This window comes from Manis pentadactyla, chromosome 16, assembly GCF_030020395.1.
Source record: "Manis pentadactyla isolate mManPen7 chromosome 16, mManPen7.hap1, whole genome shotgun sequence".
Lineage (NCBI taxonomy): Eukaryota > Metazoa > Chordata > Mammalia > Pholidota > Manidae > Manis > Manis pentadactyla.
In genome coordinates this window covers 69,888,778-69,914,769 of record NC_080034.1, presented here as the reverse complement: position 1 = coordinate 69,914,769, position 25,992 = coordinate 69,888,778, and the positions used below count along the sequence as shown (strand labels likewise).

General features: G+C 44.7%; 2 protein-coding genes across 3 annotated transcripts in view; one reads left to right on the top strand and one right to left on the bottom strand.

The window, feature by feature from the left end:
* TUBB2A (tubulin beta 2A class IIa) overlaps window positions 1-6,851 on the top strand; it is a 34,177-nt gene extending 27,326 nt beyond the window's left edge. Inside the window, exons 1-4 of the mRNA XM_036888740.2 lie at window positions 3,177-3,330; window positions 4,526-4,634; window positions 4,970-5,080; window positions 5,707-6,851. Coding sequence (XP_036744635.2) covers window positions 3,274-3,330; window positions 4,526-4,634; window positions 4,970-5,080; window positions 5,707-6,767 — 1,338 coding nt within the window. The 5' untranslated portion in view covers window positions 3,177-3,273 and the 3' untranslated portion in view covers window positions 6,768-6,851. Of the gene's footprint in view, window positions 3,331-4,525; window positions 4,635-4,969; window positions 5,081-5,706 lie in introns of the transcript that reaches the window.
* A 130-nt stretch (window positions 6,852-6,981) lies between these two features.
* The window catches only part of BPHL (biphenyl hydrolase like), a 33,482-nt gene continuing 14,471 nt past the window's right edge, over window positions 6,982-25,992 (bottom strand). Inside the window, exons 5-8 of one of the 2 annotated variants that reach the window (XM_057494159.1) lie at window positions 19,630-19,761; window positions 16,335-16,458; window positions 7,619-7,749; window positions 6,982-7,261 (exon numbers count right to left, since the gene is read on the bottom strand). In XM_057494159.1, the coding sequence (XP_057350142.1) occupies window positions 7,662-7,749; window positions 16,335-16,458; window positions 19,630-19,761 (344 nt within the window). In that variant the 3' untranslated portion in view covers window positions 6,982-7,261; window positions 7,619-7,661. Of the gene's footprint in view, window positions 7,750-16,334; window positions 16,459-19,629; window positions 19,762-25,992 lie in introns of both variants that reach the window. The other variant, XM_036888773.2, reaches the window with a different exon arrangement.

Here is a 25,992-nt window from a genome sequence, read left to right as displayed (position 1 = left end):
GCTGTGTAAACCATGCCGGTGAGAGGGCAAGAGGGGAGACTTCTGTGTTACTGGCAGTGTGTGGAGAGCTGGTGGAGAGGCAGGGACAGAAGAGAGGAGGAATGTGAGGGTGCTGGGGGTGCCCGGATGCCTGTGGCAGCTCCCCACCCATGACTCCTCAGCACACTTGCAGCTGAAGACAGAGTTATTAGGTTCTGCACCACCTCACTGGCTTTCTCAGCAGGGGGAGGAAAACGCTGACGTCAACCTTTCCTTAAGGGCTGTTTGCTTTGAAAGTGAAACAGACCCAAACTTGAGCTCTGGAGCTCCCAAGAAAATGCCCAGCCCTATTTCTGGTACTGGCTTGGTGCCATGGAAGTTAGCATGGTTGGTGTCACTCACATTCTTCATCAGTTCAGATTCTGGTGTGAAACAAAGCCTGTATTCAGAAAAGAGGTGGGGAGGAAGCCAGAAAGTTTGAAAGTGACAGAAACAGGCTCTCCTGGGTTCCAGCCTCCTGCAGGAGCTGAGCCAGTCCTGTGCCCTGGCTTAGGAGCACTCAGGCTCAGAACTGCCCTGCACAGGGTGGGGATCCCCACTTCCCTGCAGACCTTGGGGGTATGGGTAGGAGAAGAGCATTCGAATGGTGCCTGAGCTCACTGCTTTAGAGCTCTGATGCTTGCTCGTGTCTTCAACAGCACCCTTCTGTGCTGTGGACAAGGGGTCAAGATTATAACACAGAGGCATGTACCTAATATTTGGAGGCACAAAGGAGGGAGCATCACAGAGAAAGTACCATTGGAGTTGGGCACTTCTTTACGGAGAAGAGCCTCTAGGATGAAGGAAAGAAGAGCAATGTCAATCGTAGTAGCTAAGCCTTCATGTAACTCTTACTATGGGTCAGGTGGTATTCTAAGTGCTTTCACATGTGAATTCATTCAGGTCTTGTGATCCCTGTAGGTTGCTTCTCATTATGCCCACTTTACAACTGAGGCAATTGAGGCACAGAGAGGCTAAGTAACTTGCCTTAAATCACACAGGTACTAAGTGGTAGAGTCAGGATTTGTATCCACTCCATCCAGAGCCTGTGCTTTTAACCACTCAGGGAATGTGGGGCTGGGCTGAATGGGGGGAACTCATGCCAGGCATGTGAACAGCCTTGGCTGTGTGAAGCAGTTTCCTCAGAGGGCCCAGACACTCTGGATTATATGGAAAATGCTGACAGTTGGGAGAAGATTACACACATTTGGGAATTTGTGAGATTATGTCTGGTTAAAGCCATGGCACAAGAAAATATAGTATTTCTTCTTTCTTGATATCCAAGTCAAAAAATAATTGAAATCATGTCAAAAAGGAACAAAAACACCTAAAGAAACCATAGAAAGGAAGAAAAGGAAATAACACCTCAACGATGAATAGTGAAAAAAATAGTGCAGAAGAGTGGAAAGACATACTTGGGTTATTTTTCTAAATTTTCTAATTTTGTAATCATGAAGTATGTATATGTAAAATAAGCGTTCTTACCACCGTAAAAATATATATGGATATATAAAGTATGTGTATATTATACATACATACACATTTTTTTCAATTCTGAAAAGTTAAGATTGATAATTCTAGTAAAAATAATTGATGCTGGGACATGAAACATTCCAAAAGGTGACTAAAAACATTACTATATATTTATTTCAATTACCGTGTCGGGCAAAAATTTATAAACTTTGACAAAGTCAGCATTTTCAAAGTAAATTAAATTGTGGTTTAGACTTTTATCGTTTAGGCATTTTTTTTTTTTAAGGAAGCACCTTAAATCCTTTAAGAAAAATCCCTCCATTTAAAGCCTGAAAATGTGTGGTCCATCAGAGGAGCAGACAGGGATACATAGATGAGTTTCACAGAAAAGAACCTGAGCTGCCTCATCCCCACTCATGAGCCTACTCGGAGGCCACAGACAGGATGTGAGACTTCCAGAATAACAATTTTATTGCTTGGTATCATCATCTTTCAGAGGGAACTGATGTCAAAATTTCACTGTTTGGATAATCTTTGAGAACAATTAATGTTGGGTCTTACTGCACCCTAACCAAGCCTTTAAAAGTCACCTGGGCTTTCTCTTTGGAGGATATAGATGCCTTCATCTACTAGCTTTGTGGCTAATCTGCTCTTTGAACCTCCTTTTTGTAGCTGCTAAATTAGGACAGTAATAATGTTTATTCTAGAACAGTGCTATCAATAGAAATACAGCATGAGGCACATAGGTAATTTAAAACTTTCTGGTCGTTACTACTAGTCTAGTAGTCATTTAAAAAGTTCAAAGAATCAAGTGAAATCAATTTGAAACGTATATCCAAAACATCATTTTTATATGCAATCAATATACAAAATTAGTCATGGAATATTTTACATTCTTTTAACTGAGTCAATGACATTGCTGAGTATTTTGCACCTAAACCATATTTGGATTCTGACTACCCCCCTTTCAAGTGTTCAGTAGTCACATGTGGCTGGTGGCCTCTGAAAGGGACCACGCAGCTCTGTAAGGCTGCGGTGAGGATCAGGTGACAAAATGCGCTTAAGGCACACGTGCAGTGGCTGACGCTTGGCATCAAACTCTCTCTCTCTCTCTCACACCCACACACACACACACACCCACGCAGAATTTTCCACATTTCACTGGCTTTTACAACGACCTGAGAGCCAAAAGCAGAAATTAAGGCAAACCCAGGACGGAGTCACTTTTCCTAGACCTTCCCGAACCGACCATCTTCCTCACAAGTGGGAGCAAAACGCCGCTCACCTGCGAGCCTCGCTCTCCTTGAGCACAGCTGCACGTCATCTCTCTTGAGGACCCAACTCCTCCCCACCTGAGACCCCTCCCGGCGTTTACAGCCTCCGCCAATTTCCCCGTAATGGCAAGGGAACGAGGCCCCAAGTCCAGCACCCCGCATACGATGCAGGAAACCTGAGCGAACGGCGCCACCCCCCACTGAGAACACTGGACTCCCCAGTCCAAAAGGGACCGAGACCCTGATTGGAGGCAGCCCCTGTCGCGGGTTCCAGGCCCAGTGCCCAGCCCCTGCCGGGGATGCAGGGGACCTGGGGTGCGGACCCGGCGAGCCGAAGGACCGGTGCAGGTGTGCGGGAGCGCCGCCGCCCGGGCCCGCCCGCAGGACGTCACCGCCGGCCGGCATAAAGGGCGGAGCTGGGGAGCGGCGGCAGCGCTCTGCTTCCCTGTCTGTGGGGCTGGTCCGTGCGCACACCTCGGAGGGCCAGCACCGCTCCGCAGCCGGCACCATGCGCGAGATCGTGCACATCCAGGCGGGCCAGTGCGGCAACCAGATTGGCGCTAAGGTGGGCGCGCAGCCGAGGAGGGGCAAGTGCGGCGGGCCGGGGGTGCGGCCGGGAGACCCTGGGGTAAGCGGCCGGGCAGGGGGCTGCGGACCCGAGGAGAGGCTGGGGCTGGCAGGGAGCCGGCGGCCGGCCAACCCCGGTGGCGCACTCCCCGCGCGGACGCCGGGCGGGGCCCTGGAAGCCGTACCACCTGCCAAGATGCGCGCGGCGACGCAGCTGTGTGTGCCTTTAATCAAGGCCCTTTGAAGGTCCCCCGGCCGGGCCCTTCTTCAGGACCCAGTTGGCATTTCCCAGGGTATATTGCCTCTGCCAATTAGGATGGGGTTGCGGTCATATTAATTCAGAAGCGCGGTAGAATTTAGTTTGTGTATTTTTGTCTGTAGTTTGAATTAAATAGATGCAGTGTCATTGGGATGACAGATGTGATTAGAGGCTTATCGTTGGGGCCCAAACAGGGGCATTTTCGATAACTCCCCTGATATGAGCACATCCAGACGCGATGATACATAAGGTCAGAGGCTGGCTTCCTGTCTGCCAGGTGGCAGGTGACCGTCTGGGGCTGTGATTACGCCTGCAGTGGGCGTGGGCGGGCGCCTGGACAAGGACCTGGTCTCTTCCAGAACCGCCATGTTGCCGCCCTCCTCCCCTGCTGCGAATGCACAGGGGACCGGGCGCCCTGCCCTGGCCGGCTCCATCAGGGCCCCGGGCTCCTGGCCGGCCTTCCCCAAACATCCCCTGTGGTCAGAGGCCAGAAGCAGTATAGACAGAGGGCCGACTGGGGTTTGGGCCAGGAGACAGTGATCCCTGGAGGCAGCCGCAGGGTGCGGTCCAACTGGTCTGGTCGGGCCAGGACCCATGCAGCAGCCAGGGTGCTGTGACATTCACCCCTGCCTGGGGGCGACAGCCTCCTAGCAGCCACAGCTCCCCCTAGCAAGGGGTTTACTGGGCCCAGCGTCCTCCCTCGGGGTCCTTCCCAGTCCCTCAGTCTATTGCCGTAATATGGCTGATACTCTGCGGCTTTCCTTGCCCCTGCGCCGCAGCTGCTGCAGGCATGGAGGCTGCAGCTCTGCCGTCTGCCTAGGACTGCTTAGCTGTCTGGCCACAGTGACTGCTGTTGCAAGGATGCTGGAGGAAGAAAAGGATGATATTTAGGATGCCAGGCCATCATGGGATTTTTGTTTCCTCTTATTTCCAGTTTTGGGAGGTCATCAGCGATGAGCATGGCATCGACCCCACTGGCAGTTACCATGGAGACAGTGACTTGCAGCTAGAGAGAATCAATGTGTACTACAATGAAGCGGCTGGTGATTATTTGAATGTTTCTTCCCCAGTAAACCTTGCTTTGCATACCGTGCCAGGCGGAATGTACTAGGACCATACAATTGACAGAGAAATGCTTGCATTCATTCTAAATGTCAACTGCTAAAAAATACACTTACAAGTTCCTTAAGTCTCCTGCATGTGTGTCGTGACTAAGCATGCTCATTCTCTCTTTTTTTAAAGAAGAAAAGCTGTGCTCTTATTTTGCCTCAGATGCTGCAATGTTCTCTAATGAATTCTGCTGTAAAGGGCACAGAGCACAGCCCTGTGTGTGGTGCCTTTGCCCACCTCTTGTCTAAGTGCAGCTGTGTTCTCACAGGTAACAAATATGTACCTCGGGCCATCCTGGTGGATCTGGAGCCGGGCACGATGGACTCGGTCAGGTCTGGGCCATTCGGCCAGATCTTCAGACCAGACAACTTTGTGTTCGGTATGTAGTCACGATCAGTGGGACATCACGGTTCTTAGCGTTGAGTGCCGAGGTGCAGACTATGTGTCCACAGAGCCCAATTCCACCCAGCCACAGGCTGATGGTCACTCTGGACAGCCCCAGAAGTGTCAGCCTGCAGAGGGCTGCTGTAGGCCTCCCGCTGCAGAGCAGCCTGTGAAGGGTAAAGAATAAAGGGCGATGAAAAGCTTCAGATGGGCCTTAAGTCGGCTCATGGTAATTTCAGAGTTGTCTTCTGTCAAAGGGCAAGGGCACAGGCCATGACCAGAAGTTGAGACAATTGCTGAGAGGCCTACTTGTCTACTGATCACACTGTGCCTCTGGCCATGCCTGTTTATTGCACTGAATCAAGTATTTATAGGTTCTCTGTTCTTAAAGACCTGGTGGGTTTTGTTAAATCATCTGCTCAATTAATAACCTCATACGAGCTAAACTTGGTTTTTATTTTATCATATTCTCCAGTGTTTTTTGAGTGTCACTGACATATAGAGAATTTTCTATAGGTAAAAAAGTATCAGAGAAGAATCTGTAAGACTACTCCAAAGTGAAATTGACAGAATTCAGATTCCTTATGTTTTAGTTTTTGAATTTCTCCTTCCCTTTGGCAGGCCAGAGCGGTGCAGGAAACAACTGGGCAAAGGGCCACTACACTGAGGGGGCCGAACTAGTAGACTCAATCATGGACGTGGTGAGGAAGGAGTCTGAAAGCTGTGACTGTCTGCAGGGCTTCCAGCTGACCCACTCGCTGGGGGGCGGCACGGGGTCCGGGATGGGCACGCTGCTCATCAGCAAGATCCGGGAGGAGTACCCGGACCGCATCATGAACACCTTCAGCATCATGCCCTCCCCCAAGGTGTCCGACACAGTGGTCGAGCCTTACAACGCCACCCTCTCCGTCCACCAGCTAGTGGAAAACACAGATGAAACCTTCTGCATCGACAACGAGGCCCTGTACGACATCTGCTTCCGCACCCTGAAACTGACCACCCCCACGTACGGAGACCTGAACCACCTGGTGTCCGCCACCATGAGCGGGGTGACCACCTGCCTGCGCTTCCCGGGCCAGCTGAACGCAGACCTGCGCAAGCTGGCCGTGAACATGGTGCCCTTCCCGCGCCTGCACTTCTTCATGCCCGGCTTCGCGCCCCTCACCAGCCGGGGCAGCCAGCAGTACCGCGCCCTGACGGTGCCCGAGCTCACCCTGCAGATGTTCGACTCCAAGAACATGATGGCCGCCTGCGACCCCCGCCACGGCCGCTACCTGACGGTGGCCGCTATCTTCCGGGGCCGCATGTCCATGAAGGAGGTGGACGAGCAGATGCTCAACATGCAGAACAAGAACAGCAGCTACTATGTGGATTGGATCCCCAACAATGTGAAGACGGCCGTGTGCGACATCCCGCCCCGAGGTCTGAAGATGTCAGGCACCTTCATTGGCAACAGCACGGCCATCCAGGAGCTGTTCAAGCGCATCTCGGAGCAGTTCACGGCCATGTTCCGGCGCAAGGCCTTCCTGCACTGGTACACGGGCGAGGGCATGGATGAGATGGAGTTCACCGAGGCCGAGAGCAACATGAACGACCTGGTGTCCGAGTACCAGCAGTACCAGGACGCCACGGCCGACGAACAGGGGGAGTTCGAGGAAGAGGAGGTCGAGGAAGAGGCCTGAGAACTTCGCAAATAAATCACATATCCTTACTGAACTTTTGTCCTCCATCGAGCATGGTCTTTCTATTTTTATACTATGGTGCTCAGTTTTGCCTCTGTCAGAAATTCACACTGTTGCTGCAATAATGTGGAACACCTCTACCTCTAACCATTAGTTTTGTCTAAGATATCTATGGTAATAAAAAAGCATTGTAATAAACTTTGTTGTGTATTTTTATTTCAAAGCATTTTTATTTCAGGAAATGTTTCTTAAATGTTTCTGGGTTTAGTAATTTTTACAAAATAGGATTTCTGCTTTAATTTTTTAAATTAATAGCGTTTGTGCTCTTTAATAAAGACACATAAAAGACATACTTTTTTCATCTTCAGTGACCCAAGGTATTAAAGTAAAGGTGTCCGGGAGCAAATCCTCCTCCCTTATCTGCTGTAGTTCCAGCTCCCCTTGTGGAAAAGGTAGAATCCGAGTGCAGGCAAAGACTTTCTTCTCTCTCTCGACTTCTTTTTTAACAACATAAACAGAAAAAGACCAGTGAAACCTTGTACCTCTGATAAAAAGGATGGCATAAACTCAAGGTGTCCTAAAATAGCAGTCTTGAGCTCTACAAATTTCACTACAGAATTCAGCTAAGATTTATTTGAAAATCATGATAGGAATTTATTTTTTAGCGACAGGTAGACATTTACAAGCTAATGTTAAAAAAATCAGATTTTTGTAACTATTAAAGCTAGAGAATGTTAACCTGTCATTCATATTCTCTTAGGAGGGTCTGTAGGGAGGGGTAGGAAGTGCGGAAGGAGAGTGAATTGAGGTGTGACACAAAGGCAGCAAAAGCCTCAAGCCCCACTACGCACACGCAGCTAAGCAATCACCAGGTCACAGGTTTCAGGGACATTTTCACTGTAGGAAGTCTTCTGCTAACTTGTTGAATTCATTTGCAAAACGTAAATGCAGGTTGTGCTTGCCTTCTGGCATCAGATGCAACCTGAAAAAAAAAAAAGCTTTCTTTTAAAAAAAATCTCTCTTTTATTTAAAAATCTCTCATCTAACACTTCATGAAGATCTAAAGTGAAAAACTGCCACATTTTCCCCTCATGACTACTACTGGAAAGAAAATGGAAGTTACATAGTATAAACTCCCTGAATACAGACTGAAGAGTGAAAGCCTCTCGGAATTTATGACTAACCTGAAGGTTGACTTAAGAGTAACAGAACCCACATGGCATTTGGAATTGTGTCATGTGACAGATGGTGTGATTGTAAATTTGACTGGGAGTGGGGAATGCGAATATGTGCTTTCCTTAAAAAAAAACTTTTTTAACGTTGATTTTTTAGAAAGAAGTTAAAAGATGATAAAAATACAAAATGTCCAGAATCCACTGGATTGGAACAGGTGAGCTTTCTGGGGTCCCGTGGTGGGAAAGCCCAAGTTGGCTTCACAGCCCGTACCACTGTTGTCCAAGCCTCCAGATACCCCGCCATTTTGGAGGATTGAATAAGTCTGAACACAAGCCACCAGACGAAGCAAATAAGCGTTCCTCAGGCTAACAAGGGCGGCAGGAGCCTGCATCAGCGCCCCCTTGTCTGCAACAGCCACAACACATCTTCAGTGGCAAACCTCACTGTCCTCATAAATTTTTTCCTTTCAATAGGGTGTTAGGGTCAAATGTGGTTTGCAGTTTCACTAATAAACGCAGCCTTCTTTGAGTCTTACATTTTATTATTGGCTATAAAAATACAAAAGTGAAGAAATAAAAGTTTTTAACAAATTACAGGTTCTAGGATATAAGGGCAAGTTTAGACTTTGGCCTACAATGACGATTGGGCCTTAGAATGACTACATCAGGGCAAAATGCCAGTTGCCATATTGCCTGATTCGTCTTTGAACAGCTGGGGGCCAAGTGCTCTGAGCAGCTCATTGGGCACCAGGGAGGGCTTGGAGCAAGTCGCTGGGGAACAGAGCTGTCTGGACAGCACTGGGCCTCTTGCAACTCAACCACATGGGGTGGCGGATAACTGGACACTAAAGGTCATCTATGCAAAAGGAGGGTATGTCACTAGCATCTTCCTGAGGCCCTTTGGAAAGTTAGCACCATTAATAACAACAAAATATTCCAAATTCAGTTTAAATACTCACAAAAGAGGGACAAGCTGCACCAACTCCAAGACAAGAACCCAGTTTCCCTGCACAAGCAACGGGGCTTGCAGGGACATTCAAGGCCTCCACTTTTAGACAGAACTAACTGCTGAGGATGCTGAGAGGTCACAGAAGGGCATGTCTTGGCTAAATTATACCCCCTAATGAGTATCAAACTGCGTTCTGAAGCAGAGACCCCAACTTTGGAAGTCCTCCTTTGTGGACAGCCACACTGGTTATCACGTGCCTACCCCATTTCTACAACTTGCTTGGATTTCAGGAAGAGGAGACATCCACTGTGAACTCCATCCTTTTGACCTCAGTGCTGTCTGCACTCTCACCTTAGTCAATTCAGGTCTTAGGTAAATAAAAAACTAGGTCCCCTTCATTAAACACATGGGAGGCCTGTCCTGAGGCATCCACATTTAGAAGTGCACTGGACTGTGGCCAGACCAGTGAGCGTGAAGAAGATTGCTCCTTTCTTGATACCTTTTGGGATCATTTCAAGGTCCTCAGTACACCCTCCCCCTTAGGTCTGACACTGTACCTAAAACCTGCCGTATATTCCTCTTAGGAAACAGTACCACACTGAACAGTGTAAACACACAGCTACCCAGGCAGTGCAGCAACTCCACCGCTGTCCTAGATTCTCACCCAAGTATCAGAAGGATGTAGTCAAATGCTCCATGGAGTGGTCTTCAAACAATAACATTCTCCAGGAAACTAAGTAGGAAATCCCCCACCATGAAACACTTGTCTCAGTTCAAAGGAAGGACCTCAGAGGGACATCAGAAGTCCCTGCTTGGGGGGCATTTGGCACCTTTAGAAAAAGATGTGATTCTAGATCTCTTGAGGAATTAAACTATGTCTAATCCCAGAGTATAAGTTCAGTGGTCACTTTACCTCTGCTTGATACAGTCTTTCTAGGATGCCCTTTATGGGTAGGCAAGATGGCAAAACAGGAACAGCCCCTCCGTGTTCCTTTAACCTTCTACAGCTTTCCAGTTAAGCTCTGAGCTACAGACAGCAGCGAAGTCATAAATAATGTGTTGTAGCACATTTTCCTCACTTTGGATGTGATAAAGCTAAATTATATGAACCAAGAGGTTGTCAGCAAGTCTGTGAGCATTTCTGTTTTAACTGCAAAGCACAGCCAGGCCGCTGGTTCTTGCGCCAGGGTTTCCTCCGTGATGAGAGCTGGGCAGCAGTGTGTCTCATGGGGAGGTCTTGTCACTGACAGGCATTCCTTCTGACGCCATCCAAACCTAGTTGCCAGTGAGCGCCCCTTTGATTCTTTATTCCTTGCTCCTTTCAGAAAGCCCACTGAGAAGCAGGTAATCACGGGTGGGCCCACTCCCCTTCAGGCTGGTAACGCTGGGCCGGCGGAGGGGAAGCAGTGTCTCCAAGCCTGCAGCCTCCAAGCTCTCCCCTCTCCGCCCAGGAGGAGATCAGATGTTTGGGAAGAGGGGGCACTTCTCACTGAGAACTTCCTTTTCTCTAACGGAACCTTGTCTTGAGCATTAGAAACAAAACTGCCTCTGAGGCTGTTCTAGCAATGATACAGCTTGGAGTGGACTCCTGGGCTGTCAAGGTCTGTCTGCTAGATTGATGCTTTGAACTGGCGTGTGGAGAAGCAAGCCTTGTGAAATCTGCAGGACGACAGGGACCCAGTCAGGTCTTCTGACTGGGCTGGACTCCTTCCGGTCACAGTGGAATGTAATTGGAGGTGCTATCACAGGGTGAAAGGTATGGGCTTTGTACGGTCAAGACATGTCCAGTCTAACCAGCATGGGATCTAGCAGGTTATATCATATTGCTAAGCCATCATTCCTCATCTGGAAAATGGGGACTAAAATAGGATCTACCCCACAGGATTATTCTAAAGGTGAAATGAGATAATACATACAGGGTACACAGCATGGGACCTGTGGGCACACAGTAAGCAATAAATGCTTGCTATTATTTTTATTATTCTATTTGTACTGCACTTTACAATGTACAAAAATCCTTACGAAGATTCTAATTATGTACAGCATATTAATGCTCTGACCTGGAAGCACAATTTATTTACATTTATTGGCTAACACAATCAACTCCAATTGAAAGAGTCTTACCTTGAGAGAGATTTTATAAAATGTCACAGGCAAGGTTTGTCTAGAAAGCATGAGACCCCACCCCCCGAAATGCCAAGGACTCGGCTTTGTAAGGAGTCGGCTAATTCTGCTTGGAGCTGATCCTGTAACCCAGCCGCGAGTGGGGCCCGAGCTGCCTGCCTTCCCTTCAACCGCAGCAGCGAGTGCTTAGAGATGAGCAACTGCAAGCAGTGCCTGGGAGAAGGAAGGGCCAAGGAGAGAGAGGGGGAGTCACAGGGGCAGTAAGGGGAGGAGGGGGCGCACCCCCTCTGCCTGGGGCTGCAGTCGGTCTAGGGCTGGAAGCTTCAGCATCTGCCCATGCACAGCGGCCCAGCTCACTTTACTTTGTCGCCAGCGTGACTCCTTCCCACTTTGGTCGGTTCCTTTCACCTGGCTAGGGACGTGGCTCTCCCTGGCTTGCTCTGGAGGTCTGGGGCCACCTTACCGCTGACGACCAGACTTGAGTCCAGGAAGCTGCAGAGAAGCCCCTCCTCTCTTCTGTGAGTCACTCAGAGGACAGGATCTAGCTCACTGCCTAGAGAGCCCAGGGACACCCCCTCACAGCCAGCCTGCTAACACCCCCTCCAGCGGACCCAGTGCAAGGCCGAGACCTCGGTGGAGGGCAGCCCAGGTCCAGGCCTTCCCCATCGTGATGGCTGACTTTAGGTATAACTTTATGGGACATGGATGCCCAAATATCTGGCCAAGCTTTACCCTGGGTGTTTTTTGTGAGAGTGTTTTTGGTTGAGATTAACATTTAAAGCAGACTGTCCTCTCTAATGTGGGTGGGCCTCATCCAATCACTTGAAGGTCTGACTAGAACAAAAAGGCTGACACTCCGCCAGGTAAGGGGAAACTTCTCCTACCTGACTGCCTTTGACCTGGGACATCAGTTTTTTCCTGCCTTCAGACTCAAACTGAAAGACTGGTTCTTCCTGGTTGTCCAGCCTTCAGAGTCAGACTATAGCTACACCACTGGCCTCCCCGGGCCTCCAGCTTGCCAGGTGAAGACTGTGGAGTTCTCAGCCTCCTTAACTTCGTGAGCAAATCCCTTATTCTTTATGGTAAATCAACCTCTGTTATTCTTTTGGTTCTATTTCTCTGGAGAACCCTAACACATATACTAATAATGTGCAGAAAGTCAGGACAGAAGGCGACTTGCCTCTGACCTGCTGTCAGACTCCATCCGGGTCTCTGGGAGCCTCTGACCACCTGCGCCCACATCGGCATTCTATGCACAAAAGTGTCAGCTATTGTGTGTTGAGCTCTCACTAAGTCTTAAATGTATAAATATTTCCTCACTCATTTCTCAAAAAATATTCTGAAATAATAAGTATTTTTTGCACAAAGAAACAGAGGTACAGAAATATATGTTAACTGCTTAAGGGCACATAGTCAGTGACAGGCCTGGCACTCTCAGCCCGGTCCATCCGTGTACCTGCCTCTGTGCTCTTACCCACCCCCACTGCAAATGGTGCTCAGGATCCCCAGATACCGATTCTGGTCTGTAGGTGGTGGCTACATTTTATTCCCCACCTTTCACCATTAATTGACATTGAATCCAAGGGGCCAACTGTTTGTGCACATGAACTTTGCCCCTCATCCTTTCCTGCCTGGTCCAGCTCTCTAGTCTTGGCCACAGAACAGACAGCTGGACCCGCACCACACTTTTTGGTACTGAGTTGCCAGCAATAATCTGTCCCATCTACAGAGACTCAAATGCACGTGCCTCTCACATTCCCTTTCTGTCAACACACAGTAAGTACCTCAGGACATCCTGGCTGTGTCCTGGGATAAGAGCTGATGTGTTCACATGACGGTGAAAAGGTACCAATAGGAGCTGCATGGTCTCAGAACCACGAGTAATCGGAGGAGGAGACGTTTGGGTCGCGACCTGATGATGAGTCTACCAGGCCAGGCAAAGGAAAGGGGAGAAGGATGGAGCAGGAGTCCAGGCAGCCCTGTTCATGTGCAGCTGGTCTGACACCCAGATCCTGATATTTTCTGGGCCACTAGTTCCTGAGATCTGAGCACCTCCTCCGAAACATGCTGGTATGGGCTGAATGTGTCTGCTTTTTCCAAATTCCTATGTTGAAGTTCCAACCCCCAGAACTTCAGGGTGTGACCTTATTTGGCTCTCAATGAGGCCCCAGAGTGGGCCCTAATCCAATGTGACTGGCATCCTTATCAGAAGAGAGCAGGACATGGACACACACAGAGGGACGACATGTGAGGACACAGGGAGAAGGTGGCATCTACATGCCCAGGAGAGGGGCCTCAGAGGAACCAGCCCTGTTGACACTGACACCTTGATCTCAGACTCCCAGCCTCTGGTACTGTGAGGCAATACATTTCCACTATTTAAGCTGTCCAGTCTGTGGTATCTGTTTCAGCAGCCCTAGCTAACTCGTTCATATCGTGAGCACACGTGTGGCTCAACTAGCTTTGTAGTCGCATCCTCTTCTGGCTTGGCCCCACTGCCTTCTGGGGCCTGTCCATCCTAATCCCAAAGGGTCTGACGGGTGCCAACCTCCAAGCAATGAGTAATTCTCTAAAAGCGAGCTGGGACTGGCCTTGTGGGTGATGCCCACTGTAACAGGAGACACCCAAGAGGCAGCCTTGCCCAGGTGGTGAGCAAGTTAGTGCTTTTCCATCTAGGAGGGAGGGCCAGACAGGCAGGGGACACACAGGGGCAGCAGCAGGACAGGGAGAATCAAAGGGCAGGATCTGTTTCCTGGCCCTGTTGTAATCATAGCAGCTCATTTTTTTGTTATGTTTTATATCTTGGACTCCTGCATAAGAGTCTGTTAGGAAGAAGGGTTCAATTGCCTAAAAACAAATATTAAAACACTGAACTTGAATGATCTCTAAGGTGTCTATGAGTGTATCATTCTGATACAAAAAAGTCTATCATTCTGCTTCCACAAAGAGAGAGAAAAGAGGATGGCAAATTCACACAAGCAGGAAACAAGACTGCTAAACAACCCCAGCCTTCATTTGGCCTCCTTCTGAGGTGAAAGGCATTTGTTTCATACATGATATCTACTTGAAAGGTAAAATCTTTCAAGGGATAGACTATGTCTTCAAGTTTAATTATAAATGTATGTGGCAAGCTTAGAAGCTTGCTACACTCTTGAGCTGCTTTCTCATTTTCACATGGCCTGGTGTGCAGTATCAGAGTAGGACTTTGGTGCTCAAGGAATCTACTTTCCTTTGGTGGGGTCCAAAATAAACCACCCGTGTTGTAGGCAGGCCCATGCCCAACAAAAAGGGCTCTTTTAGAAGATGAAAGTATTAGGTGTAAAATGCAAGCCAGTTCTAGACAATCATTGTTAATAACACTGTACCTTTGACTCATCTGTTCCAAAACATACTGCTCTAAAAAATGATCTTCCATAAAATAGTCTACTGACACAATTAACATCTGAATGAGAAGGGAAAATTTTCCTCCCATATTGATGTATTCTGTTGCTAGGAGATAGGTTTGGAACAGAATTTCTAAATTAAACTTTCCTGCAGACTGATTTTTATTGAACCTGGCCCTGTAAGAGAACACGCTGCATTTACCATGAGCATTAGTGTGCAAAACCTGTCATTTCTGAAGCTAGAAGACTATTAACCACGTTAGCAAGTGTATAATCCAGGCATCTTACCATCACATTAAAATAAGAGTATGTTTATGAGACGCATCTGTGGTGTGGGGGAGAAGCACTATATTAGGAGGGAGAAAAAACCAACTGGGATCTGCCATTTACTACCTTGGAAGATTACTTAACGTCTCTCAGCCTTGATCTTCTTATCCATAAAGTGGGGACAACATTTTTTTCATAAGTTTGTTGTGAAGTATAATTAGATATTGTATGTAAAATGCCTTTTAAAATATAAAATGCTATATGGATACAGAAATTATACAAGTTTACAGTAATATTTTTTTTTGTGGAATAAGCAGCACGTTGCTCACATTTTAAAATTCCCTGGGAAATTTGCTACAATACCTCATGGGCTAGTGTGACTAGGAAGTACTGGGGCTGTTTGCGAGTGTGCGTTCCCTGATGGAATGTGTGAGCTCTTGGGACAGGAACTGCCCCTACTCTGGAGGCCTGCAGCGGGTGCGAGAAACTGGCTCATGGAGGGAAGGGAGAACAGAGGGTGTGAGGGGGGGAAGGAAAGGAGAGAGAGGAGGGAGGGAGAGGAGAGAGGGAGGGGGGATTTTCTTAGGTCGATCATAAAGCCAGTATCAAAAGAATGCCATAGAATCCCAAAGACAACCTGAGTAACGACAGCATCTCTGGAATTGATATATACCCTCTGAAGGGGTCAAGGCTCACTTGGATGCTTATTATCCAGGAGGTTAAAAAAAAAAAAATTAGGACACTATCTGCAAGTCGCACTTCATTTTCTCCTTCAGGATATGTACCCATTGTAGATGAAGGAAATACTGAATTTATTCAACTTTGAATATTCATCTTGATATAAGTACCAGCAAGAGCTGTGTCAGCCAAAGTATTTGAAATAGACATTTCTATTTCATACAAAAATGCATGAGCTTGAAAAACAGCACTTCTGCTGATATTAAGGTTCTCTGGTGTCCAAGGCTACGTGGCAGAAACAAGAATGCCAAGAATAGGTACTGGGCACCTACTATTTAACCAGCAAGCCACCAGCACACCTGGTGTATGGACGGTATTTTGTGATTCTGAGTTAAGGTTTCTCATCTGACGGGTACATATTTAAGGCTGAAACAACATGAAAAGTTTACAACATAATTCTCAAAAAAGCAGGCAAAAGAAGGATTCAAAGTTGCATATAGAATGTGACTATATCTATGTTAAAAAAAATAGAAAGGAGAAACACACACAAGAAAGCTAATAATGAAAATATTTAAATGGGAAAAAAACAATGGGTGGTTTTCTTTTGTTTGTTTGTTTTTTTACTGGGTAGATAGTGCTTTTATAATGATAAACTAATTTGAAAAAAATCCCCAATTGATATATGACATTGTTTTAGTTAACAAAGACTGCTATATAACTAAACTGTCACAAACGTGACAGAACTTAGTATTTATTGGTTCATTTCCCTTCACATCAACCACAAGAGACGCTTATCTGAGAACTGCCTTCCTGTGGCTTTTTGGTTACACACACATCGGGGTTCCTTGTACTCCACATTTCCCTGGTGCTCTAAACACTGGCCTCATTGACTGACATTGGCAAAGTCGGGGCAGGTACACCTTAAAAATCCAACCTTCACATTCCTTTTCCTTACATAGAGGAAGCCTCTGGAAGCAGAGACTGGGCTTACCGTGACTCTCTCACATGTTTGTGGATGAAGTCGGCATGGAAACGTGGGACCAGGGGATCCTTCTCCCCATGCACGATTAGGGTGGGGCACTGGACCAGGGGCAGCACGTGCCGGCAGATGCTCCCTGAAAGACAAAAGGCACATGGACTCTGCTTCGACGTGGCCATTCCATGAGGTGTGGCACACGAGGCACAGAGAGCTTGGAGTTCAGGTCCTGCCCGCCTTTGGATGTCCGTGTCCCCATCTATAACAAGGTAGTTTGGATTAGATGGGTTCTGAGGTGCCCTCTGGCTCTAACATTCTTTCAGTTTCCTTTTGCGTTTCTCTGCTGTTTTTCTCTTTTAAATCTCTAGTAGTAAAACCAGCGGTTTTGCTTGACTTATATTCATAACCATGTAAAGTGGTAGGAAAAACAACCAACAAAACCCACAATTCACTTTATATTACATAGAACAGCTCCCAGTCTGCAAAACGATTTTAGATTCCTTGGCATCTGGAAGGCTTTTCCCTTATCATGTCTTAAACGGCCCTTAGGATCCCAGCTCGGCCTCACAGCTAACACGCCTCGTGATGAAGTCACAGTTCACGTAGGTACTGAGTGTCTCTTTATCCCTCCTGCCTCCACAGCATTCCTGACTGACCTATTTCTGGGAGACTGCAAGGCCCTCACCTCATTTACAACATTTCTAAGGGGAGCACGGTACGACCTGGGCCCCAGTACCTATGCCACCATCTCCTGCCTGTGAAAGCTCAGTGTTCCTTATGTGCTTTGAGCTTCAGCCTCTCCTCCATCAAAAGGGATAATCACAGTTCCCTGGTGTGATCATGAGGTTAAAAGAGATGCCCTATCTAACGTGCCTCATAGGAATAGGAGAGCAGAGGAGGCACCCAGATGTGCTCCTGCAAAGCCAGTCTCCCCAGACCCCCCAAACCCAGGCCTGTGTCCAGAAGGAAGTGCTGCAGCTCTGAGAAAGCTGGGAGCCAGCCCTTGGGTGCTAGCAAGGCACCAGGCCTCGCTCCTCCTCTACATTTGGGGGATGCTGTTTGCTAAATGAGAGGCTGACCAGGGAAATACTTCTCTAGGTCTCTGAGGTTTCCCTCGCCTGTCCCTAGGATGACATGTGCCTGCCAGGTGTACTATCAGACGAAGATTAAAACTGGAATTACTAGGCAATCCTTATGGGTCAGAAACTGTTCAAATGATTTAATACCTGGGAAACACCTGTTGGTAACATTTTAGTCATTTAGTAAGTACAATTATTTGCAAAACAGGTGCTTGAATAATGACCTTAAGCACTTTGTACTTGGTACTGCACCAAAGCTGAGTATCATCCTCATGACAGCTTTATGAGGTAGCTATTCGTACCTCCAGTTCAGACAGGACACTGCAGATGAGCGAAGCTGAGAAATCTGCCCAAATCCATCTAGTAACAAGCCGGCGGCAAAGCTGAATTCATGCTCAGGCCTACCTGACTCTAAATCTGTGCAATTAATCCCTAAGCTAAACAGATCATCTACAGACCTGAGTTGTACTTATGAAAGAAATGGGCTTCTGCAATCAACTGGGACAAATGGGAGCTACTTTATTAAATAGTCTTGCTGTAAGATGATTCATACATTGCTAGTTTCTCCATAGTATGACATTTTTTACCCTCACTTATTCTTTCTCTCTTTTTTAAAATAGGTGTTATTTTTTTAGAGCTTTAGGTTTTATAGCAGAAGTGAGAAGGTGCAGAGATTTTCCTACTTAGCCTCTGTCCCCCAAAGGCACAGCCTCCCTCATGATCAACATCCGCCACCAGAGTGGGACATTTTTACAACTGAAAAACCTACACTGATGCACTGTCATCACCCAAATCCATAATTTTCTACACAGTTCACTCTCGGTGGTGTACATTCTGTGGATCTGAACAAAGCGTATGCTGACATGTATCCATCATCAAAATATCATGCAGAGTAGTTTCACTGCCCTACAATTCCAGTTTGGGCCATTCTAATAGGTGAAAGTGGGGTCCTGTGATTTGGGCCATCTTTTAGATTGTTTTCTTCTGATTCAGTTTTAAGAGTTCTTTGCATATTTGGATAACAATCCTTTACTAAGACTTTTCACAAACTTTTTAATTTAATTTTTTTGTGAATACTTTCCAGTCTTTGACTTGTCTTATTATTTTTTTTGAAAGAGCCTTTCACAGAGCACTTTTAATCTTAATGATTACAGAAAATATTTTTGAATGGATTAATTCTGCATCCATCTTTGAATCTTCCTACCTTCTCACCTTACTCTTCAAGAAAGCACGCAAGTGTACATTTCACAACGTTGCCTTCTTTAAATGTTGTCTCAGACATTGTTGTATAATATTTTTGTTTTAAAAGCTGAGGGAAACACATTTGAAAGGCCTGTTTCTCTGGGTGGATACTTCATTTGAACAGGATGTATTTGCTGTTTTGAACTTAACCCAAAAAAGTAACATTTCCAAATGTCCTTTTCATTGTGAAAGTTGTGACAGATGACTCATTCTGGAAATGACTACCTAATAGATCAAACTGGTCCTTCAATCACAGCCATTTTGTAACTGAATGTGCTCTAGGATTAGACTTTAGCTACTCTCTACTCTTTTAGCAATTAAAACAGAAAGGAGATTATAAACGTAATTAGCCATATAGAGACTTTACTTCAGAATTTCCCTTAAAGATGTCAATTCTTACTGTTACTGAAAACCATATTAATTTTCAGATGAAGACAGGGAGACATCTGTTAAGGTAAAGTCATAAAACTTAATTCCATAGATGGAACAAGAACTGAACAAATACTCTCTTCCTCGTATATTCCCATTGGTTCTGCTGGAGTTGACGGTCGTGACCAAAGTCTCTCCTTTTTGCCCTAGTAACAGAGGAAGGATGCAGTGGGGTGGCATGTGTAAAAAAGGAAAAAAAAAACCGGTATGTGTTGCAGCTTGCTTTCTAATTACCCTTTCTGGAATTTGAAAATAAAGACTATTTGAAGCTTCTGGAGAATTATTTTGTCACTGCACACAAAAGGGATTAAAAGGAGAAAAGAACAGTGCTATTAAAGACTCAACCGTGAACCTTAATGGATACAGCATGTCTCTGGCTTAAGGGGGACTTATTACACAGGATGTGTATTGTATGCAACCCCTCATGTCCTCTGCTCATATGCAGTGTGTAAGGACAGTGCTCAGTGAACTAATCTGCAAGGAATCCTGGACCTCCAGGGAAGGGACTCAAGCAGCCTCTCCCGTTAGCAGAAGAGCATTAAACAGTCCATATGACCTACCGTCTGGAAGATGTTTGAACTGTTTTATGCCATCCACCCACTTCTCACAGATTTTCGCAAGGTAGTCATACCCATATAGGGTTTCCAAAGGCTTTCTTGTTCTCTCACTCCATTTAGAAACATCTCGGATTCCTGAAAAAAAGAAGTTGGACAAGAACAGGTTTAGTCTCATGTTAAGGGTTATCTTTAACTGTTCCAAGCACAGTGTGCTGCAGAGCCACTGTGTGGGCCACTCTACCTGGAATGCTTCACCGGGCTTCTGCACGGCTCAGTCCTCATTGCATCCTTCCCTGATGACCTCCTGGCCCACTTCCCTGCACCTACTCTGCTCAGCACTCACCACCACTTTGTGGTGTTTCCTGCACCCACGGCTGAGTATCTGTCTCCCCACTAAGACATGAGCTTCCATGTAAGGGACTCTGCTTTGTTTTGTTTCCACTGTCCCACCAGGGCCTAGACCAGTGCCTGGCACAACAGAGGCACACCATAAATTCTTACCATATGAATGAAACTATATCTGCATTTAATGCTTTCTGAGGCATAAAAGAAGATACCCCTCTAATTAGGGTCACCTAAGAGTGACAGAAGTATTTTTCTGAATTGCATTTATATATATTGAGAAACACACACATTATTCTAATTTCTGCTACTGAAGATATATGGGTGTAAAAGACTACTAACTTCAACTGAATTACAGATGATGTAATAGGAATAATGTATTTCCTATTAGGAAAGGATACAATAGCTAAAGACCACTTCTAAAATAAGTAAACAAAGTCAATTACTTAATCCAGTCTTTTCCGTATTTCATTGAACACACTGTGATAATTTATGGAACTAATGTTCCTGAGCATATTAAATATTGCTTATGCTTTTTCGAAGATCTTTTAATATGTGTTTCTGCTACGTGATACATCTTAAAGATAGCACGACACTAGTGATATGAACTCATATCAAACAATCACCTATCCAGCACTTTGGATGGTGCCAGCACTTGGCAGTACCCAATATATACCTAATGAACGGAAATAATGGAATGGAAGGAAAACTGCTATTACCAGCTACACCTTCTCAGGAGGGTGGGTCCTGTCACGGACAGCACCTGCCCTTTGCTCTACTGACTGGCTGGACCTGCAGAGGGAAGCCCGGAGCTGACTACAGAAGCTGAGGAGAGCTGAGCTGCTCTGCCAAGAGTGAAAAGCCCTCACGGGGGTGTAGAGAAGCAGTCTGAGAATTATGAGTTGGGGAGGAGACTGGGAAAAACAAAAAGGAGAGTTGAAAGAGGCAGGAGGAGAGGGGAGCTAACAAGATGGCATGCAGACGGCCAGTGAAACTGCCCATGGATGTTCCTACTTTTGGTCGCACAGCAAACAACATCCCGTGAAAGGCCCTCTTTCAGTGGAACTATTAGATCTCTCATAAAATACAATTTCTGTTGCTTTGTTGGAGTTTCACTAATTAATGAAAATTAGAGTTTGAATTTTTATGTGTGTAAGAGAGAGAGAACCCTGAAAACAGAACAAAGAGTGGTAAGACTACCCAGAAGGCAGGGTTGCCTTTGGGGGAAACACACCTGTTGGCTGAAGTGGGTGGGTAGTGGACCCTGGGCTTCCTGAATTCAGCTGAGATGCAAACGGGCCCAGCCTGGTGTTATCCTGGGGCTCCCAAGACCAGCTAATGTAAATCCCCTCTGAAGGAAAGTATCTTAATTTATGGTCACTGTCTATTTTTTTGTTGTTTTCAGATTAAGGATAAGCAAATATTTGCTCCTCATCAAAGAACATAAAACAATCAAAATCTTTATAAAGCTAATGAAAAAAGTAGAAAGTTGGAAGAGAAAGCTTAAGAAATTACACAGAACACCACACAGAGAAAGAAGATGAACAAGACACAGGGAAGCTGGAAAGGCAAGGTTCACAAAGTCCAATCAGCCCCAGAAAGAGAAGAAGGGAAGAAGTGCGATATCTTAAGAAATAGACAGGCAAGAGTGTTTTTCAGAACTGATCAAAGAAACCAGACAAGCGGCCCAGACCTACGCTCAGCCTGCGCCAGCCGTGCCACTGCCCAGGAGAAGCCATGGCCTCTTTCCGCTTGGCCCTCATCCAGCTTCAGGTTTCTTCCATCAAGTCAGACAACCTCACTTGAGCAGGTGGCCTTGTCCAGGAGGCAGCGAGGCAAGGAGCCGAAATAGTTTCTCTTCCGGAATGCTTTAATTCTCCATATGGCATGAAATATTTTCTGAATATGCAGAAAAAATTCCTGGTGAAGCCACACAGAAGCTTTCTGAAGTAGCAAAGAAATGCAGCTTATATCTCATTGGAGGTAACTTCCTACCCTCAAGGTTCCATTTCTGAAGAAGATGCTGGAAAACTGTATAACACCTGTGCAGTGTTTGGGCCTGACAGAACTTACTGGTGAAGCACAGAAAGGAATTCAAAGAATTATCAGAGAATTCTATGAAAAATTATATGCCAATAAATCAGACAACCTAGAAGAAATGGGAAAATTTCTAGAAAAGTACAACTTCCCAAGACTGACCCAGGAAGAAACAGAAAACCTGAACAGACCAATTACCAGTAACAAAATTGAATTGGTAATCAAAAAACTCCCAACAAACAAAAGTCCAGCACCAGATGGCTTCACAGCTGAATTCTACCAAACATTTAAAGAGCTAATACCCATCCTTTTTAAAGTATTACAAAAAGTAGAAAAGGAGGGAATACTTCCACACTCATTCTGTGAGGCCAGTATCACTCTAATACCTGAACCAGACAAAACCACTACAAAAAAAGAAAACTATAAACCAGTATCTCTGATGAACATAGATGCAAAAATTCTCAACAAAATTAGCATCCATTCATGATTAAAACTCTCAACAAAATGGGGTTGAAGGGACCACACCTCAACATAATAAAGACCATATATGACAAACCCACTGCTAGCATCATACTCAATGGTGAAAAGCTGAAAACTTTTCCTCTAAGATGAGGTACAAGACAAGGCTGTCCACTCTCACCACTTTTATTCAACATAGTTCTGGAGGTCCTTGCACAGCCATCAAACAAAAGAACAGAGATAAAAGGCATCCAAATTGGTAGGGAGGCAAAACTGACTATTTGCAAATGATATGATACTATATATAAAAAGTCCTAAAGATTCCACCAAAAAACTAATATAACTAATAACTGGATTCAGCAAAGTTGCAGGATACAAAATCAATGCACAGAAATCTATTGTGTTCCTATATACTAACAAGAAAGTAGCAGAAAGAGAAATCAGGAAAATAACTTCATTTAAAATTGCACCAAGAAGAATGAAATACCTAGGAATTAACCTGACCAAGGAATGAAGACCTGTACTCTGAAAACTATAAGACACTTGTGAGAGAAATTAAAGAAGATATAAATAAGTAAAAATCTATCCTGTGCTCATGGATAGGAAGAATTGATATTGTCAAAATGGCCATCCTACCCAAAGCAATTTACAGATTCAATGCAATTGCTATCAAAACACCAATAGTATTTTGCAATGAACTAGAGCAAATAATCCTAAAATTCATATGGAACTACAAAAGACCCTGGATAGCCAAAGCCATCCCAAGAAAGAAGAACAAAGCTGGTGGTATAATGCTCCCTGACTTCAAGCTATACTACAAAGCTGTAGTAATCAATGTGGTTCTGACACAAGAACAGACCTCTAGATCAAAGGAACAGAATAGAGAGCCCAGATATAAACCCATACATATATGGTCAATTAATATACAATAAAAGAGCCACGAATATACAACAAGGAAAAGACAGTCTCTTCAATAACTGGTGTTGGGAAAACTGGACAGCTACATGTAAGAGAATGAAACTGGATTATTGTCTAACCCCATACACAAATAAATTCATAATGGATTAAAAGACCGATATGTGCAACATGAAACCATCAACCTCTTAGAAGAAAACGTAGGCAAAAATCTCATGAACATAAGTATGAGCAGTTTTCTCCTGGATACATCTTCTTAGGCAAGGGAAACAAAAAAATGAACAAGGTGGACTACAGTCAACCTGAAAAGCTCCTGTACAGCAAAGGACACCATCAACAGAACAAAAAGGCAACCTATTGTATGGGAGAATATATTTCTAAGTGCTTTATTTGATAAGGGGTTAACATTCAAAAGATAAAAAGAACTCATATGACTCAACACCAGAAAAAAAATGACCCAGTTAAAAAATGGGTGGAGGACGTGATCATTTTTCTGAAGAAGAAATTCATATGGCAGCAGGCACATGAAAAGATGCTCCACATCCCTAATCATCTGGGAAGTGCAAATCAAAACCAGAGTGAGATACCATCTCACACCAGTAATGGTCACTAAGGAAAGGACAACAAGTGTTGGTGAGGATGTGGAGAGAAGGGAACACTCCTACACTGTTGGTGGAAATGTAAATTGGTGCAGCCACTATGGAAAGCAGTATGGAGGTTCCTCAAAAAATTAAAACTAGAAATACCATTTGAACCAGTAATTCTACTTCTAGGAATTTATCTGAATAAAACAAAAATCCATGATTTGAAAAGATATATGTACCCCTATATTTATCACTGCATTATTTACAATAGATATTAATAGATGAATGGGTAGAGAAGTGGCACATATACATAGTGGCATATTATTCAGCCATAAAAAGCAAATCCTGCCATTTGTGACATGGAGGGACCTAGAGGGTATTATGCTAAGTGAAATAAGCCAGGTGGAGAAAGACAAATGACATATGATTTCACTTATTTGTGGCATCTCAAAACAAATTTAAAAATGAACAAAATAGCAGTAAACTGATAGGCAATGAAAAGTGGTGTTTACCACGGGGGAGGGGTTTGAGTGATGAGGGTGAGGGAGATAAAGCGGCACAGAAATTCCCAATCATAATATAAGTTGGTCACAGGGATGTTAGTACAGCATGGAGAAAATAGCCAGTGATTCTGTAAGATCTTCTGATGACAGTAACTGCACTGGTTGGGGTGAGGATTTAATAACAATTGGTAACTGTTGAACCATTGTTTTGTATATTTGAAACCAATATAATATTGTGTATCAACTGTACTTTAATAAATTAAAAAATGACTGACCTGTAGGCAGCATAAAAAAAAAAAACCACAAACAAAAACTGAATGTAATCCAAATAGGATAAACAGAAAGAAATCCACACTTAAACATAGAATAGTAAAACAGCCACATATCAAAAAGAAAGAGTAAATCTGAAAAACAGGCAGATAAGACACATCACTCCAAGGGAAGAAAAATTAGACTGACAAAACTCAACAGCATTTAAGGAAAGCAGAAGATGGTGGAATATTAGAGAAAGGATTTTTTTCATTTATATTTTTATATTTGGCCCAACAGTCTCTTAAGAATGAGAGAAATGAAGTCATTTTTAGGGAAAAACTGAATTAACTATTAACAGAACTGCCCTTAAAGAACTTCTGAGAATATAACTTCAAGAAAAAAAGACAAGACCTTTGAGTATCTGAGAAGGAAAAGTGAGTAAAGAAACTGACAAATATGTTGGTAACATAAAAACAAATGAACAAACAAAACTCACCAAGCTAATGAGAAAATAAAGCATTGTAACATTTCCTTACCTTAAAATTAAATCATTCCATCCATAAAGAAAGCAAAGAGACAAGCTACAAGCTGTGTAACACAATTACTAATCAGAAGTGGTCAGTAACCAGATTACTAAAAAACAAAAACCCTGCAAGCTAGTAACACGGTAATAATATTGGAGCACTGAAAGTGTTCCAGTCTTGAGTTGGGTGGGGAATCCTTCTGTGTTTGTTCAGTTGTCACACTCCATACCTGTTTCATGTAGAGTATTATAGGTATATGTAATAGATTTTTAAATCAATAGAAAGAAATGAACAGACATGAATAGGTACAATGCAGAAAAAGAAACCTCAATGGTGCAGAAACACAAAAAAAATTTTTCAATCTTACTTGTAATAGGAAAATGCACATTAAGACCCCCCACTACGATACCATCTTACATCCACTTGGCTAGATTTAAGAAGTCTGATGATTCCAAGTTTTTGTTGAGAATGTAAATTAAGGAACCTCATACGTCCCTGGTGGAGGTGTGAATTTATTTAGTTGGAAAACAGTTTGTCACTTGTAATGTGGTATTTGTGCATACCACAATACTCAGCACCTTCAATATGCCCTAAGAGACACTGGAGAAGACTTACTGTTCACGAAGAAAAGGGAAAACAAAATGTGATGTTTGCCCAACGGAATATGATGCAATATCGTAAGTGAATCTTAGAAATGCAACATTCACAGAGGATCATCTACAGTAGGAAGTCGCTTTGTAGAGCTCAAAA